At 47.8% G+C, this 18631-nt stretch overlaps 2 protein-coding genes across 2 annotated transcripts; one reads left to right on the top strand and one right to left on the bottom strand.

The window, feature by feature from the left end:
* Window positions 1–3583: 3583 nt before the first annotated feature.
* LOC123442724 lies at window positions 3584–5616 on the bottom strand (the record flags this gene model as incomplete). Its single annotated transcript, XM_045118850.1, has 4 exons — window positions 5256–5616; window positions 4450–4682; window positions 3815–4329; window positions 3584–3728 (listed from the first exon to the last, which is right to left on the bottom strand). Coding segments are annotated over exons 1-4 (1254 nt in total), but the record flags the coding sequence as incomplete, so codon positions are not given.
* A 10209-nt stretch (window positions 5617–15825) lies between these two features.
* On the top strand, window positions 15826–18278 carry LOC123440861 (inactive anthranilate O-methyltransferase 1-like). The gene is made up of 4 exons (XM_045117405.1): window positions 15826–16730; window positions 16902–17297; window positions 17380–17646; window positions 17740–18278. Exons 1-4 carry the CDS (start codon window positions 16656–16658, stop codon window positions 18079–18081), a joined length of 1080 nt encoding a protein of 359 aa, XP_044973340.1. The 5' UTR covers window positions 15826–16655; the 3' UTR covers window positions 18082–18278.
* The last annotated feature ends 353 nt before the right edge of the window (window positions 18279–18631 follow it).

Below are 18631 nucleotides of genomic sequence, written 5' to 3'. Positions count from 1 at the left end.
TCAATGAATCTGCATCAAATTAAAAACAGAGGAATGCTAGAAGAAAATCTCCAGAGAGAATCGCCAAAGCCTGCGCCGGTAGACCATGAAACTCTCTCAGTGGATGCCTCCTTCTCGGTTGAGGATGGCAACGGGTATGGTTCTTCGTAGATCAGATGGAAGTGTTATATTTGCAGCTTACTGATTCTTGTTCAACTGCAATGATGTCTTTGAAGCCGAAATTCATGCACTTATGCAAGCCATGGCTCTGGCGTTACAGCACACTGACGGCCAAGTTATTGTCTTGTAAGATTCTTTAGAGGCTTTGGCGATTCTCTCCGGAGAGGGTTTGTCGAGTTCGTCTTACTGTCACTTGGTTGTTGTGATTAAGTTCTTGATGAAAAGGAAAGAGTTTTTTATTTTCTATTCTGCGAATTAGAGAGTTTATTCTTGTGAAGATTAAGCATGTTCAAAATAGGGTAGCACATCGTTCGGCATTGTATAGTCATACTGAACGTAGCACTATCGTATGGTTACATACAGGACCATCCTATTGCTAAGTTCTTCCTCTCGATTGTGACCCTATTATCTTGAAATAATTTCTTTCACCCTGCAAGAAAAAAATGTTTAATAGATATCCATGTGATAAAGTAGCAACCAACTAATGCACATGCAAGCACTAGCTCTATATGATCCATGCTTCAGCGATGGGAGTACCATGAGCGGTGTAGTACGCTCAAGAGGCAACAGGACATTTCACTTGAAAGTTCACCATCATGCAATCATTCTATTTAACGAGTGCGCTGTTACCACGTGGCACTCGTGCTAAGCAATCCAAACTTGATGGGAAAAACTAGTGCACTGCTAGCGGCTCCTAGTTTGATCTTCCTTCTTTCCAAGAAGAAATGACAGCTATTAGCAAAGAGGTAACAGTACAGTTTGTTGTCAAAAGTTGGCCTATAACTGCTCATGTTGTTTAAGGAAAATTTAGCACTAGCTAGACTATAGAATATATGCTTAAAATTACTTTACGGCACTACTCAAACCAATAAGCAAACAAAAATAATGGTCAATATATATGTGGAAATATTGGTAACAAAGGATTCGTTGCCTTTGTCGCCCCATTGTCGTTGGGCACGTCGTCTTTCACAACTTTGTCCACCGTGAAGATGGAGCCAATCTCCTAGGACAACAAGGACCGGAAGGCGCCACTGCTAGCTGCCACGGCTCGCTCCGTTGACGAGCTGAGACATCAGATGGACCATGGTCCGGGGCCGCCACCCCCTCCGCGCAACCGCGACATTGGACGACGCGTCAAGGAAGAGTCATTGTCCCCTTGGCTTCGCCAAAAGGCAGCAAGTGAAGCCCATTCCTCCTCGCCGAAAACAAAGTAGCCGCCATGCATCCACGCCGCGGAGGACAGCCCCGACGCCTCCGCTACAACATCAGAGGCGTTGGCGCCAGCGGTGCGCCTTGGTCCAAATTCAAAGCCTAGGCGAAGGAAGCGCACCGAGAGCGGCAACCGGCGTAGCACAATGCGACATTCCCCAAGACCCGGGTGGCACCGGCCTGGGTGCTTGCGGAGGCTTGATCCCTCGCTTGGTGGGATGCTGGCTCAACACAGAACTCCTCCAAGTGAGGTTGGTGGAGTCCGAGCGTGCCATCTGTCTCCAAGGAGCCGATGACAAGCGACGCAAGGCCGTGGAGGATACGATGGAATTTCGGTGCTGCGAGCGCACTGTCACTCATGCTGCATCGTCGCCTGGCGGGTCTTCCGGCGTGATGACAACGGTGACAGCCGTTCAGGCGGCAGCAACGACTACGGCATCAGCTATGACGGTGGTACCGGTTGCCTCGAAGATTAACGTCCTCTACTATATATGCCTAGTTTTAGTTTAAATTTATTTCAAACTTGCTAAATCTCATCCCGTTTGTATGTAATGTATTGAATTTGCTAATTTCCGTTCGAATTTCATGCGGTCATTGGTGACTCGGTTGGATGGCCTCCGGCCGGCCGGCTGTCCGCAGAGACGTGCGATCATCCCGTGTGGATCCTATCAAATGCTCCTTCCACTACTAGGGCCCACCATTTTTTGCTACTAATGGCGCACTATAGGTGCGCCACTAGCATCACGTCATTAGATTTTTTTACTAATGACGTCATTAGTATCTGGTATACTAATGGCGCATCAGGTAGTGCGCCAATAGTATTGCTCATGGTGTGTCATTAGCATCTGGTATACTAATGGCGCACCAGGTAGTGCGCCATTAGTATTGCTCACGGTGCGTCATTAGTATCTGGTATACTAATGGTGCACCAGGTAATGCGTCATTAGTATAGATCCCGGTGCGTCATTAGAATATATCCTGGTGCGTCATTAGTATAGCTTATGGTGCGTCATTGGTATGCCTTCCAGGGCCATATTTACCCATATGCTCTGGCTTACTAATGGCGCACTAGTGTGCTGAGTGATGCGCCACTAGTATGAATATTAGGTATTTATTTTATTTTTTCTGATATTTGCACAGATTACAAAATATATTATTACACAAAATATAGATAGCACAACATATAAACAACAGATTTATCGAATACAATAGAAGATTAGTCTCCGAATACAATTCATCATATTAGTCTCCGAATTTAAAATATCGAACAAAGTTAGAACATTACAAGTCTCGGGACCGCGAGTAGCGAGTTTGTCTTCACATTACAAGTCGATATATCGACCATCTAAACTACCATCACATATAGAAGAGAGCTGCGGTCATCACGATGAGCATAATTGCAATGAAACTGGTCTTCATCCGGTTCCTCCAACGCTCCCTCCTCTCTCCCGCTAGATAGCGCGCGTATCTAACTTCCGCCTCCGCCCTTGTGGTGTACCCTTTGTAACTGTTACCGCTGAATCGGTGAACCTGTCTCCGACACTCCTCCCAGTCGTCGTAGACTCCGGAAACCTTACCCTTGTACACGACATACGATGGCATCTCTATGCACTAGCCAAACAAAACGTTAGTAGCAATTCACAGAGACATACAAGTTCATTAAAGTTTAATATTACAACTATAACAGCACGATTCATGGTCCTACTAATAAATAACATCGATTATATATAAGTTGAACGACTGTCCAAACCAAAGAGACATACCGGTTCATTAAAGTTTTAATATTGCAACATGAATTAGTAGCGATTCACTGGAACGTGGATGAGCCGCCGTCTTTCGTGATGGTCATGAAATTGCGGTCGTTGTCAGCCTGCATTTGTAGCATTGTATCTATCTCACTATTGGACAGCGGATATCTGAGGTAGAACTGCCCCGAGGTACAAAGGACATCTTGATGGATGATTTCCGCAAACTCCAACTGGATGCGAAAGAATTCTTGTCTGATGTCCGCATCCTGGATTGCCGACAAGCGTGCGGCCCAATCTTTGAGATTATTTGGTAGCCGAAGGTGATTACTGTCCCGTATGATCGCCCGCATGTGATGGAGGGCGTAGTAGGCATCCTTTTGACTGTCAGGCGGCTGCTTGACGCAGGCGAACGTCGTATTGTGGGTGAACACGTGCTTGCCGTGCCTGAGACTTGTCCTGCTGAAGGTGCCTCCAGATATGGCGTAGCCGGGAAGAGCTTCATCAAGAACTTTCTTGATATTTGTGTAGTCTTTTTTTGACTGACGGTCCGAGTCGAAATACGTGGCCGTGGAATATTCCAGGCTTAAGAGGATGAGTGTGCAACGTGTGTCACTGCACAAAACAAGGAATGTTAGAAAAGAAAGGACGATCAAAATCTAAGAAATCATATGTTACGTGGCGATGAGGGGATAACTTACCAGGGAAAGTAAGGCACGAGGAAGTTATCCTTTTCTGAGTTTGCCAGAATGACGCCTTCGAGGTATGAACTCGCGACTTGCCGGTCCCCAGCGCTGCCCAAGATCTTGGCACGCATATAGAAGGGGTCGACTATCACTAGGTCCGGGGTCTTGTCTCTAATGAACCGCATCTCCATACTCAGCGAAAATAGCCGAACGAAGGTGTAGTGCAGCGGATGAAGGTTAAACATAGCGAAGATGTCAGCAAACCGCAGGACGATCATACCCCCGATGGCGCTATCGACAAAGCCCTTGCCCTCTGGCACCTTGGCCACGAAAACCGGGTATGCCACATTATTCTCGGAGAGACGCCGCTTCTCCAAACAAAGAACACTGTCATGCAGACTCCGCATAGCACCGGTTGCAACATTGAGTAGATTAGTCGGTAGCATCGGCCTACCCGCCACATGCACCCTCCTCGAGATATCCTTAGGTGAAGGTGGCCCGTCCAGAGCACGGATCGTACTCAGTGCTGGCTGGCTCACACCCTTGTTAGTCTTTCTTTTCCGTCCCTTCTTCTGCTGATGTAATGGGATCCAGTTCATCTGCTCAGAGACCACCTTCTTGAGTGTGTTGGGGCTGATAATATTTCGCACCTCGGCTATCTGAGGCTCGGTGAAGGCGGCAGCTGGAGGCGTCTCCTCAAAACTAAACGCCAGACAACGCCTGTTGCAATTGGGTTTCTCCGCGGTACCAGCTAGATCGCGGTCGTCTTTTGCAGGGTTGGGTTCTTGAGAAGGAGGCCCCAAGAATTCCTCACCGTACCCATGTTCGGCAAAGTACTTATCGACCTTGGTAAATGTACCATCGTCGTCATCGTCGTCGTCCGGAACCTGTGCCATATGCATGTCCGGATCCTGTGCCATATGCATGTCCGGTAGCGTTGCGGCGGTCTTGCCATGGCTTGGCGCCGGCACCACTGGCGGTGTTGTCTGTGGGGTGGTGTCCCCCGCCCCCAAACGAATCTGGCTCTTCGGCCAAAGCAAGGGCCAGCTTAAGCAGGCGCTGAGGGTCATCACATCATCTATGTCGACCCCAACAGGGTGGAACGGAGGTAACAAGTCATCGCAGCCTGGCAGCACCCGAACCAGTTGAACCCTATACGTGGTGGGTGGCATCGGTTTACCGTGGAACATGGGGTTGCCCGGTTGAACGATTCTGCCCTTGGCGACATCGATCAACTCGCCGCCCATGAAGTGCAGGAGAGTGCATGGAACGTCGGCGTCGGCGCCCTGCGAAAACATGTAGGGCGTCAGGGGATGCCCAGTCAAAGGCAAGGAGATGAAGTCATCGGCCGAGAGAGGCTTAGTTACCGTGATGGCGTCGAGCTTGGCTAATGTCGAGGCACCGCCTACGGCGGGCGTGCAAGTGACGGAGGGGCCGCTTGCTGCCGAGGTGCCGGCCGGCGCCGGAGACACCAATGGTGTCGCCTGCGTGTTGTGCGAGTTGCTGACCGTGAAGCTGGGAATCGGGGGCGGCCCCTGTTGGCCGCCCGCAATCCATGCCTGCAGCCCCTCAATCAAGGTAGGCACAATGGCGGTGGTCACCCCTCCCACTTGGTGTTGCACTAGCTCTTGGACCATCTCCGGAATCCGCGCCACTTTTGCCTTGAGTTCTTCAACCTCACGCGACTGGCTTACCAAGTTGGTATTTCTCTCCTTTCGCCCACCAGCGTTATAGTATGACGACCATTTCGTGGACAAGCCTTTGCCGGCCACACGACCAGCTGACGACGGCTTACTGGACTTATCCTTGTTTTTCATTATGTTAAACGCCCTATTTAAATTGGTGTCCCAATGGGAGCTCTGAGACGACCCCGCGCTACTGCTTTCAGTGTCCTCCGGAAGGAATGAACCATTTAGAAATTTGGCTTCATTAATTAGAATGCAACCATATGGAGCTAATTACGTGGGGTGTATTCCTTACCAGAACACGCTCAAGCGCCCTGGTCTTCGCATCCATGGTAAGCTCCTTTGTTACTGGGTCCACCTTGTACCGGGCCCTAACATAGTTCCTGGTCTGCTTGTCACCGTATTTCTCGAAGCGGGGTGGTAGGCCTTGCTCGGCACGCTCCGCGTCCTCCTTGTCCCATATAGGTTCCGCCACTCTGTAACCGTCGGGATCGAGTTGGTGGACCCCTAAGTTCAACTCCCGCATTTCTTTCCCCCACTGACTTGATTCCGCGGTTGCCTTGCTCTCGCACTTGATCTTGAACTCCTTGTAGTCATCTTCGCTGATCGAAGGACTTTTCGCCTTGATCTTCTCATAACTATCACCTTTGTCAATCATTCTCTTCACCACGCTTCTCCAAGTAGACACGGCCTTGCTCATCTTCGTGAGAGCGGCACTGTTCACTTTATTCCTTGAGAGGCGTGTGTTTGCGACGTCACCGGGGAACTTGTATCGTTCGTGCAGCTTCGTGAAGAGGAGGTTGCGCAAATTCCCTCGGTCCTTATGCCTTAGGTTCTCGGTGTTGATCGAGACAGTGCTCCGGAGAATGCACCCGAGCTGAACCGCGTACCCCTTGACTATTTCTTTGGGCGCCGTTGGATACCCGTCGGAGTTCACTTCAGTAAATTCCTCCTTTACGGTGCTGAGCACGTTCGGGCGCCGGTCCTTCCGTTGCCTCTTCGATTGGCTGCCATCTGTGTGTGCGCTGCCATCATCAGTGGTGGCATCCTCGGCGGCACCATCTGTGGTGTCATCCCCGACGCCACTAGGGGTTGTGTACTCGGGATCGGTGTCTTCCGCGGCGTCCTCATAGCGGCGAGGTTCTTCCTCCATCTCCTGGGACAGCTCCCAGAATGGCTTGCCCGAACCGCCGGCCTCATCGTTGTGGGCCATGTTTCGCTCTAAATAGGAAAAAAGTTTGGTCAAAAAGTTGGTTATTGTCAAGGAACAAGATCATGGTCTCATCATTTAGGGTTTGTCGACACCGAGGCATCCTAAAAGCTAAGATTTTATCATTTAGGGTTTGACGACGCCGAGGCACCCTAAAAGTCTAAGCTTTCATCATTTAGGTTTTTATCGACACCGAGGCACCCTAAAAGCCAAGGTTTTATAATTTAGGGTTTGTCGATGCTGAGGCACCCTAAATGCTAAGTTAAGTTTTCATCATTTAGGGTTTATCGATGCCGAGGCACCCTAGGTTGACTGATATATATGGGTATCTTCTAATAATATACCCTATCAAGAAAAGGGAAGGAGAATTCTAAGTTGGGCCTAATCACTTGGCTCTATTGCCACCTATGGTTTAATGCAGCAAGAATAAAGGGGCAGTTGATCCTACTTAATTAAGTACTAAGATACCCCGGCCCATGCATTAGTCGCAAGTACCCCATATGTCATATTTTTAGCAAAGTCATGCTAAAATTCACGGAAAATTTCAGCATGACCTTTGCTGAAAATAGGACATATGGAGTACCCGAATTTGCCGGAACGGAAGTTAATCGACATTCCGGCAAACTCAAGGGCCTCTCGGGGTACCTGCAAAATCATCACAACACGATGGTCGGAAACAAAACCGAGCAAACTAGCACCACAATGTGCCTCTACTTTCATATGGATGAAAAGGACACAGACCATATGGTCCTTTGCTTTCATATGGACAAAAATAGGTCACCCAACAAAAAATCATCAATAGTTTAGCAAGTTTGTACCCTCAAGAATGAACATATAGCAATATCTGTTGTCCCCCCATAACATACGGAAATCAAAATCAGCTCAACTTAGATGACTAGCTAACTCATTTTTCAGATAGCAATATCTGTTGTCCCCCCCATTGTACCTGAAGAACTAGCGGCTGCTGCTCCTCTGCCCGTGCTGCTGATGCTCCTCTTCCACTGATCCAAGTACTGTACCTGAAAATTAATGAAGTTGATTTAGTGTTAAAATTAGGCATGCGTTAAGTATGACAACGCATGTAAAATTGATAAGTACTAGGACAGACTAAGTTAAGAGTTACGGATTACAATGTAGACGTTTTTGCAAGCTTACGAAGTAAACTAAACATTACTTACGAAGTAAACTAAACTTTGAATGGAAGGGAGGATCCCACCTTGAAAGTATCTATCATAAGCATCTCTTAGATTTTTTTCATAAAGAATAAGCCACCGTTATCAAGCCATTAGACATTAACAACAACAACAAAAATACAAAACTGGACATGAGTCCAGTGTCCATGACAAGCATTCAATATTTCAGCTTAACATTCAAGCATATGCTCACATAGACAACCATTAGAAAATCGTGCCAGTCTTTCAGAGACTGCAAAATGATCTATGGCCAGTCTGATACTTAACTGGCCAGTAGTTTAAAAGAGCGATATGAAGATAAAACAAACTGGGGATGATACTTTATGTAACACTTTGTAGAGTATTACTTATGTTTTGGTTACCATAAAAATCCAGTAGAGCTCATCCGCGTCGAGAACATTAGCTAATCCTGGGAAAGAAAATAACAGCAACATTTTTTACAGACGGAGGAAGTAATTAACTATTGGTTGCAGGAGTGGTAGTAACTACTGATAGTAGAGATCAGTGTGGAAAAAAGGGTGGAGGGGGGGAGAAAGCAAGGGGAGGGAGACAAATAAAAACAAGGGTACGACATCAGCAGCACCAGCAAATAATAACTTAACGCAGATACATACAGTAGACATATCAGAGCACATCAAGTTTTGAAGCACTCCATTAGGGAAAAGAAGTTTTGAGGCACTAGTTTTCTTCCATAAATTAGAAATCCTTCACCGTTCTGAACCTATCAGGAAAGTCAAATTGAGTTTTCTGATCTGAATCTGTTTGCTAAACCACCCTGTGCTCCAAGGGGAGGAAGCTACGGGAGCTCACGCAGGCGGGGCGCGCACCATGGACCCAGAGAGAACCCGTGGGCCCACATTGGTGTGGCTCCCTCTAACGTAAAAGAAAATCACAGGTACACAAATCCGTCTAATTCAGTTAGCAGAAAAAATATAACCTTGCAGCATCACCTGCCACTTTGTTTGGACTATTTAATTACAGACTTAACAGGACTGCAACTAAAGCAAGAAACCCTGATAAACAAAAACTGCTTCAAAACCTAAGTAAAACAGGACACAACAGATAGACAGCCTAACCTAAGAAAATGGAGAGAAGGTCAAAGTAATGGGAATAAGAGTGTGCAGACAAGGTCAAAGTTAATGGGGAGAAGGTCAAGGTCAAAATATGAATAGTAGGATTAAAGTAACGGGAGGATTCATATACATGCAGTAGGCCGCAACAGCAAACCCCAATGACGCCGATTTAATGAATTATAAGACGACAAGAAGAAATTGAAGGAATAAGACCTGAATTTGTATAAGAAATTTTGTTTTAATGATAAATCTGCAAACATGGAATTTACAAAGCATGCATACGAGTGTGATGATGATACTGACTTGGTATTCCCATGAATCAAAATATTTCCTGGATATTATTATAACTTAAAGGCCAGTAGCATAACAACATAGATTTTATACTTATATACAGGAGAAGTGGAAGAAATCATCTCTTGGTTCATGAAACGTGAGGCCGGAATTGGGATTAGGGATCGGTTTCGTACCTACTGTACATCAGGCGAGCATGCAAAGTTGCTGCTCTGTTTGTCAGATACGGATACATGAAGAGAAAGACGAACATCGCGACCTGGTGGTGGAGGAATTGGAGGACAAAAATGAACAGGGGTGAGGGGGGAGCAAATGTTCTGCAATAACGCAATTTGGATGCTGTGCGTTAACTTCTGCCGCGGATTTCTTAGAGGTGATTGATTATTTTGCCCTGTTGGTTCCCCAAAATTGGTGTCTTTCCTTCTCGAAATAGGCCGGTTCATCCTAAACGGAATCAAATCACAAGGCGCAGACTCAATTCAAGAAATCACAAGCAGATAAACCTAACGACCCGGGAGCGGCATTGTGACATCAGAGAGTTCAACCCTAGCTAACTTCACCCCAGTTCGTAGTACAAAAGCTGCAGGCAAACCGATACTACCGACCAAAACAGGTAGAGAAAGAGAAGACAAAACCTTGAGCTCTAGGCATTCATGGACTCCCCAGCAACTCAAGCAACACCAGAGTTCCGTGGGGAGGGGGAGGGGGGAGACGAGGGTACCTGCGCGGAGCGGGAAGCCGCCTCTGGGGGACGAAGGAAGGGAGCCTGGCCGGCGCGGCGGCGGAGGCAGAGGCGGAGCAAACCCTAGCGCCGCCAGAGCTCTGTGGGCTGCGTGGACGAAGGTGGGGGAAGGGGTGGGCGGGGACGAGGGCGCGCGAGGGCAGATGGAGTAGAGGCGCGCGAGGACAGCCGGCTTAGGAATGGCGCACCCCGAGCGGTGCGCCATTAGAATTTTTTTATATATATAGTAATGGCGCATGTATATGAGGTGCGCCTTCTCTACATTGTTAATCTCCGAAAGACTGGCGCAGTGGTGCGTGGGTTTTGCCTGCTAGCAGGAGGTGGCGGGTTCGATCCCCCCACATCACCCTTTTTGGGGTTATTTTCCTTCGGCACACTAGCCATCAGAGAGTATTCCTTGCCCTCTTGCACTTTGCTGTCGAGCAGATGCTTCTTAGCCTAGTGGTTTGATGCAGGATTGAGTACTAGGGGGACAGGGTTCGAATCCTCTTCCCCCCTCCTTTTATTTTTTTCCTTTTATTTTTTTCTATGCATTGTTTTCTTGTGTTGATTGCACCTTGGTTTGAGAAGTTGATGCTGTGGTGTGCATCACACCATGAGGGTGATTTATCTTCCCTCACAACAACATCTACTGCCTAGTATTTTTTTTTTTGATGTTTGCAAGTAGATGCCTATGAATATGAGTTGAATCTTGTGAATAGGTGTTCTAGTGGTAAGTATGCCGAGGGCGGCGGCGGTGGAGCGGGGAGGGTGCGGGGGGTGCTCGGCGGCGAGGGGGATCTTGCGAGGGGTGATAGCGATCGAGATGGAGGGGATCGAGATCGAGTGTCCTCATGAATATTCAATATTTTTTCATATTGAATATGAAAAAATATCATCAAATTTGAAAATGTCAAAATACAATCGAGAAATGAAGGCTACAATTTAAATACAATCGATCTTAGCTAGCTATTTGTTCACAATCTTCTTGCCCTTATTTTTCGTAAATGGAGTTCTTCTCTTGAACGGACGTCCTTTAGGTAGGGTGGTCCTGCTTCTTCTTGTGGTGTATGCTGGTACTTCATCATCGTCGTCATGTTCCATATTCGGGTCGCCGTACTTGTCAAAGTCTTGCTCATTGGCGACTCCATCCATTCCGATGATCTTCCTTTTGCCTCTCCTCACGACAACACGACTGGGCTTTGGTGGGTCGGTAATGAAGAAGCATTGGTCCACTTGGGAAGCCAGTACCCATGGCTCATTTTTCGCGGTGACGTTTGCGCCCGCGGTCTTGGATTTGGCTTCGGGTATAACCATGGTGGTGAAATACCAGTCTTCTTTTATGACGCTCTTGGCCCATCTGACACGGAACATCGGGACCTTCTCTCCAGCGTAGCTCAGCTCCCAGATCTCCTTGATCCTTCCGTAGTATCTGTCCTTGTCGTTACCGATGTAGGATTCCATCGTTACCCCGGAGTTCTGATAACCATCGCTCTTCATGTCCTTTCCCTCGGTGTAGAATGTGTAGCCGTTGGTATCGTACGCTTCATACGTCATCAGGTTGTGCTCGGCGCCCTGTGACAAGGCGAATATGAGTTGTTCTTCCGCGGAAGAATCCTCATGTAAAGGGTACGACAATAGCTTCTGCTTGAACCAACGCGTGAAACATGAGTTGTGCTCTTTGATTATATCTCCGTCCGTCCTCTGTTGGCCTCAGTCATTGTACGTCTTTTCAATAAAGGTTTTGTGCTCTACGACCCAAGGATCGACCACGTCTATGTGTTGTAGCGCGACTAGGTTTGCTCTTTCAAAGTTGGTGAGTCGACCCTCGAAGTCGACATGCATTTCGCTGCGACCCTCACGGTGACCCCATCCTGCGAGCCTGCCGAGGTGCCTGTTGACGGGCAGACCAACAGGGTTCTCGATGCCTAGATAATTCGTGAAGTAGGAGATGCACTCTTCGGTCAGAAAGCCCCTGGCTATGCTTCCCTCTGGACGTGACATGTTGCGAACGTATCCTTTGATGACACCATTCATCCTTTCGAACGGCATCATGTTGTGCAGGAACGTCGGCCCGAGTTGGATGATACCCTTCACGATATGGACCAGCAGATGCACCATAACGTCGAAGAATGCGGGTGGGAAGTACATCTCAAGCTCGCATAGTATCACCACAATCTCTTCCTGTAGCCTTCTGAGTTGCCTCACGCCAACCGACTTCTGAGAGATGACGTCGAAAAAGTTGCATAGGCCAAATAGCGTTTCAGGACGTGCGCATCCATGATCCCATGGATTGCAACTGGAAGTATCTGCGTCATCAGCACGTGACAGTCGTGAGACTTCATCCCGCTAAACTTCTGCTTCGCTGAGTCTAGGTATCTGCTTATCTTCCCCGCGTAACCGTAAGGAAGTTTTACTCCTACGAGGCAGGTGAAAAACCGATCGATCTCCTCCTGACTTAGAGTGAAGCACGCGGGAGGGAAGTCATTTCCGGTCTTCTTGGACTTTTTGCTTTGCGACGACTTTCCGTGTCCTGCTTCGCCTCATCATCATCATCATCATCATCATTATTAGCATGAAGCTCCTCCCTGATGCCCATTGATTTCAAGTCTGCCCTTGCTTTCGGTCCATCTTTGGTCCTCTCTGGCATGTTGAGCAGGGTACCAAGCAGACTCTCGCACACGTTCTTCGTGATATGCATGACATCAAGGCTGTGAGGCACACGGAGGATCTTCCAGTACAGCAAGTCCGAGAAAACAGACCTCGTTTTCCATACCTTCAGCAGCGGCTCTGGCGCCTTTCGCTTCTTTCCCGGCTCTGGCGCCTTTCCCGGCGGTGGGCACTCTTTCCAATTTTTCAACAGCTCATATATTTCCTCGCCGCTCCTTATAAGGGGGCGTCTTCGGGGTTCGGTTTCACCATCGAACAGATCCTTGCGTTTTCTCCATGTGTCATCGTCGCGAAGCCACCTTCGATGTCCCATGAACACGGTTTTTGAAGACCCGGGATCTCTATCTAGCTGGCGATACATCGTGTCATCCATGCACCTGACGCATCCAGAAAATCTGTGGACCACCTGCCCCGCGACATATCCGTAACCGAGATAGTCGTGCACCGTCGTGAGCAGTGCGGCTCTCATAGGGAAAGCGGCTCTCATAGGGAAATATTCTTTCTCTGCGGCGTCCCACGTATTGGCTGGCGTTTTCCACAGCGTGTCTAGCTCCTCTTTCAGCAGCCCCAGATATAGATTGATGTCGTTCCCTGGTTGTTTCGGCCCTTCAATTAGCATACTCATGTGAATGTACTTCCTCTTCATGCACAACTAGGGGGGAAGGTTGTACATCCACACAAACACAGGCCAGGTGCTATGTGTGCTTCTCTGGCTGCCAAACGGATTGACTCCATCGGTGCTCGCGCGCCCAGCACAATGTTCCTTGGATCGTCCCCAAATTCTGGGTATTCGTAGTTCAACGCTTGCCACTGGCTCGCATCCTTAGGGTGACTCAGCATCTTGTCTTTTTTATTTATCTCCGGATCATTTCCGTCATCTTCTCGCTTTTTCTCCTCCCTATCCGCGTGCCAACGCATGAGCTTTGCTACCTTAGGGTCCGCGAAATACCGTTGCAGACGAGGAGTGATCGGAAAGTACCACACCACTTTTCGAGGAGCTTTCTTCCTCTTCTTGTATCGACTGACGCCGCACACCGGACATATGGTAGACTCCGCGTGCTCGTCCCGATAAATGATGCAATTGTTCATGCACACATGGTATTTCACGTGCAGTAAATCCAGAGGACACACGATTTTCTTCGCCTCCTCGAAACTGGTCGGGCACTTGTTCCCCTTGGGAAGACGTTCGTGCCAGAATGACATGTTCTTGTCGAAGCATGCATCGGTCATTTTGTGTTTTACCTTCATCTCCAGAGCCATGAGCGTTACTTTCAGGCGGGTATCCTCGGGCCTGCATCCTTCATACAATGGAGTAACCGCGTCTATCTCCAGTTGATCCAGCTTGGCTTTCTCTCGGGCGGCAGCTCTTGCGTTATCCGTCTGCTTGAGAAGCAGCTCTTGAATATGAGGGTCCTGCACCCAGGCCATGGATGGTCCATCGTCGTCTGCTCCGGCATCTTCATCTTCATGATCATGCCCTTCGTCTGCTCCGGCATCTTCCTCATCATCATGTCCGACATCTTCTACATGATGACTGTGTCCTGGAGATTCTTCGTCTTCTCGCCCGCCCTCGCCGCGGTTGTCTTGCTCATGCCCTTCCTCATTTCTTTCCCGGCCCCCATGGACGACTTCATAATCATCTTCATCACCTTGCCACCGATAGCCATCCATGAAACCACGCAAGAGCAGGTGGTCCCGCACCTTTACGGAGTCCGGGTCCATAAGGCTCTTCAGCTTGCATCTTCGACACGGACATCTTATCTTCGTCTCGTTCTTTTGAAGCATCTCGGCCTTCGCGGAGCTCAAAAACCTATTCACGATGCCTTCGGTCATCGTGCGGACCATGGTCGCCTGCGGGGTAGAGCAAAACGATATTTTAGAACCAAAAAAAATTGGCATGACTTTGCCTAAAAATAGGACAAAAAAGAATGCATAGTGCCAAATTCTCGCCGAAACGGAAATGAATCAACATTCCGGGAAAATATTGGCAACTATCGCATTTCAAATACCGGTACCTGCAAACACAAACATATATGCAACACCACAAACATATGCAACACAACAAACATACGTAGATCTAGCTAGGCCATAAAAAGTGCATGTGCATGTTGTTGGAGGGAGAAAAAAAGTAGATCTACAACATAAAAGCTTTCCCCTTACTTACCTATCAAAAAAAGTAATTTAACCACTTAATTTGGGTGAATCTATGATGCAAATGAGGTGAGGAGGAGGAGGCACCCGAGACAAGCTTGGAGGAGGAGGTGGAGAGAATGAAAGTGGGGAAAGTGAGTGTGGTAGGTGGCTATCCAAAATATCTAGCTGGTCCCAGGTTACTAATGACGCACCACCTACATATGCGCCATTAGTAACCCTGGTTACTAATGGCGCACCTCCTCTGGTGCGCCATTAGTAGTTATGTAAAAAAAAAAATAGTAGTGGCGCACCACCAACAGATGCGCCATTAGTAACACTGGTTACTAATGGTGCACTAGCTTTGGTGCGCCATTAGTAGTTTGCAAAAAAAAACCAATTTTTTTTTATAGTAGTGGCGCACTGCTAACAGATGCGCCATTAGTAACCAGGTTACTAATGGCGCACCAGGTGCTGATGCGCCATTAGTAGTTTTGCAAAAAAAAAATATATATAGTAGTGACGCACTGAGAGTGTGGTGCGCCATTAGTATCCACCACACTAATGGCACACCTCACATGATGCGCTATTACTATATAGTAGTGACGCTCTGCTTGTATGGTGCGCCATTAGTATCTATATCATCTATAGCTCTTTTCCTAGTAGTGTTTGTGGATGAAAATTTGATGATCCGCGTTGAAGATGCCCTAGGCCTACCGATTGAAACATCGTGATGCATATGGCGTACTGCGTGCGCACGTATGTATCATGTGGAAATTAAGCCTGATCTTGGCACCCGCGTGTTACCTCGATCTGTGTCTTGGTAAAGATCTGAAGTGGGACTGACCGTTCGAAGCAACCACACCGGAAAATTGTCAGCTAGCATGCAGTCATCATATACCACGGCCTACGACTGACGTGTTCTTGGTCGTAGTAGCGTGCGGCATACTATTCCGATTGCTTATATCCAGGGAGACTTTGGAGCACACAGTAAGTACGTACGTGTTCATATAACTAACCAGTCTTTTTTTTTTTTTTTGCGAAGAACTAACCACAGTCTTAGGGATAAAAAAAGTCGTATGCATGCATTGACGGATGACACAAAATTGCAGAACCTCAATAACTAACCAGTCAAAATGTGTGAAAAATCAAGAGAGGAACGTTTGCACTGGAAGATCAGACTCACGTTTAACTGCACAACTGATTAAAAACCGCACGATAAATCTAAGCGTTCGGCAACAGAAATAAATGGCCAAGAACCAAGAGTTTCGAATTTAATTCCACCGTTTAGTTACTTTCTGAGTTCTCTTTTCACTGTTTTTTTTACTGCTTCGTAAGAAAGAAAACTAAAGAACCATGAAAATGATTCCTTCGATTTATACGCGCATTGGTTGCACGAATGTCAGCTACTCCCTCTGTTCCCAAATACAGTAGATGGCATATAAAATTTATTAAAAAGCGAAAACTTCTAAGCTTGACCAAATATACAGAACAAAATATCAACTATTACAAATTTACAATACTGAAAAAAATAAATTATGAGAGACATGCTGTTTATTCTCATACTTTTTTTATATATAATGCTTGGTCAAACTAAAAAGGTACAAAATGTATTAAAGTTGCATCAATTAAATTTGCGTCGGAGCAAGTACTTATTTCTTTGACTCAATTTACACGCATCAGACTTTTCAAAAAGAAGAAAAAATGCTGCACCAGCAATCAACGTAGGAAAAGTAGCCAGCGTGGGCTAAACGTTAACGTTGCTAGAAATCATGGAAACCTGACCATATAAAAAGATCTGGCAGCGACGCACGTGTATAATCTGGTTCCTTGGCATAGCTTTAATCTGGAGGTGAGGTTAGTCCTGCTCCAAGAAGCTGGCAATGGCCTTCGAACAGAAGCTGCATATGAAACAAGGACAAGGGGAAACAAGCTATGCTCGCAACTCCTTTGTTCAGGTATATATTTTGCCCTCCAGATTAACTCACTATGCTGTTTGTTTACACCTGGCTTCCATCGACAATTCCGTTAAGAATTTCGTCACACACACGGTTGGGAACATTTTTAAGAAGAATGCGAACATTGTGACCACGGACCGTATTTTCTGAAGAACTACACCTCGGTTGCAGAATGAAGGGCAGAAGAGGATGAAGCCCCTGATAGAAGCGGCTATTGCTGATTTATGCCCCGGCACTACCTTGTTGCCGACAAAGATGGTGATTGCCGACCTTGGGTGCTCCTCGGGTCCAAACGCGGTAGCGCTAGTGTCGACCGCCGTCGAGGCCATCCACAATCACTGCCACCAGTTCTCACAGCCTCCCCCTGAAGTGTCTGTGCTCCTCAACGACCTGCCTGACAACGACTTCAACTTGGTGGTGAAGAGCCTGGTCACGCTACGTCGAAGCAGCAGCGAGCCGCCCATCGTCATGGCCGGTGTTTTACCGGGGTCGTTTTACGAGAGGCTCTTCACTAGTGGTTCCTTGCACCTTGTCTTCTCGTCCAACAGCCTGCATTGGCTCTCAAAGGTGTGTGTTTTAAAACTGCTCGTTGGATTGATCCGTTGCTTTTCTAGTTGGTTTCGTAAGCAAAACCTTATCGATAATACAGGCTCCTGACGAGCTAACAAGGAACCAGATCCCGGCGTATGACATCGATGAGCATACCATGCTTGAAAGGCGCCCTATGGTCCTTCAGGCTTATGCGCAACAGTTCAGGAAAGATTTCACACGTTTCCTCGAGCTGAGGGCCGAAGAAATGATCCAGGGAGGCCGGATGGTTGTTTCCCTTGTAATCAGAGATTCTGATGTAATCACCCCTGAATACTCTCACCTCTGCGAATTCGTAGCTCAGATTCTAAGCGTCATGGTCTCGGAGGTACAGTTTTTTTTCTAGTATTTGTTTTTTATGATTTGCTAACAAACGCCGAGTTTCTGACCTCCAGATCTTTTGGTATGCTTTTGATGGCAGGGTGTGATCGACAAAGCAAAGTTTGACTCTTTCCATTTGCCTGTGTATGAGCCTTCCGAGAAACAGCTGAGGGAGATAATCCAGGATGAAGGCTCCTTTTCAATCACAGAGATGCAGGTAACCGACCCTTTCGTCGATCTGGACAGCGCACTTGTGGTCCCAAGCAGGTTTTCAAAGGTGATCAGAGCCGCATTCGAGCCGATAATAGTCCTTCATTTTGGGGAAGTCATGGATGAATTTGTGAAGACGCTGGAGCACCACTGGAGCTTTGTATGCAGCTTGCAAGACGAGCATGCCAAAAGCCCACGGCTGATGGCGATCTTATCCCTCAAGAAGGCATGACCAGGCACACGGGTTACTCCGGTTCTTTTTGGGGCGGTGCCATGAAGACAAAGAGTTTGAAGTCCTCACAGGGATTTTATTGTAATTCTTAGTTGTGAGAGTTACCGTGTAGTTGCTTGAATCTTGATTCCAAAGCAATGTATCTGTAATGGTTTTGAGTATGAATAAAGTTGGATGAGAAGAGCGATTATCAAAAAGGCCCTCGTCTCGTCCTGTCCACTCCGCCGCCCTCCTCCCCCTCCCTCGCTGGCAGGCAAAGCCCAACTGGCGGCTGGGCCTTCTCCCCCTTTCTCGCGGTGTGGGCTGGCGCGGGGCAGCTGCATCGAGTGGGAGCATGCGGTTCTGTAGGGCGGCGCAGCGGCTGCCGGGTGGTGACGTCCTGGTGCGACGGCACGGGTAGCCGCATGTCTGGGGTGCGGCGGAGCATCCCTGCGTGGGTGGCAGTAATTGACGCCCCGGCCCAGATCTAGATCTAGCGGTTCCTCCGACGGGCTGGATAGGGGGGTGCGGGCTGAGGTGACAGGGACCGGCCATCACCGGTGGTCGTGTT

Source organism: Hordeum vulgare, chromosome 3H (genome assembly GCF_904849725.1).
Source record: "Hordeum vulgare subsp. vulgare chromosome 3H, MorexV3_pseudomolecules_assembly, whole genome shotgun sequence".
NCBI classification, from domain to species: Eukaryota; Viridiplantae; Streptophyta; class Magnoliopsida; order Poales; family Poaceae; genus Hordeum; species Hordeum vulgare.
Note: the sequence above shows the minus strand (reverse complement) of the source record. Positions and strands in the feature narration are given on the sequence as shown.

Excerpts from the sequence above, each read along its gene's own strand:
- LOC123440861 (XM_045117405.1), top strand. The coding sequence starts at position 16,656 with ATGGCCTTCGAACAGAAGCTGCATATGAAACAAGGACAAGGGGAAACA. Across the intron at positions 17,298-17,379 it reads GCCTGCATTGGCTCTCAAAG|GCTCCTGACGAGCTAACAAG; the intron begins GTGTGTGTTTTA and ends TCGATAATACAG. Across the intron at positions 17,647-17,739 it reads TAAGCGTCATGGTCTCGGAG|GGTGTGATCGACAAAGCAAA; the intron begins GTACAGTTTTTT and ends TTTTGATGGCAG.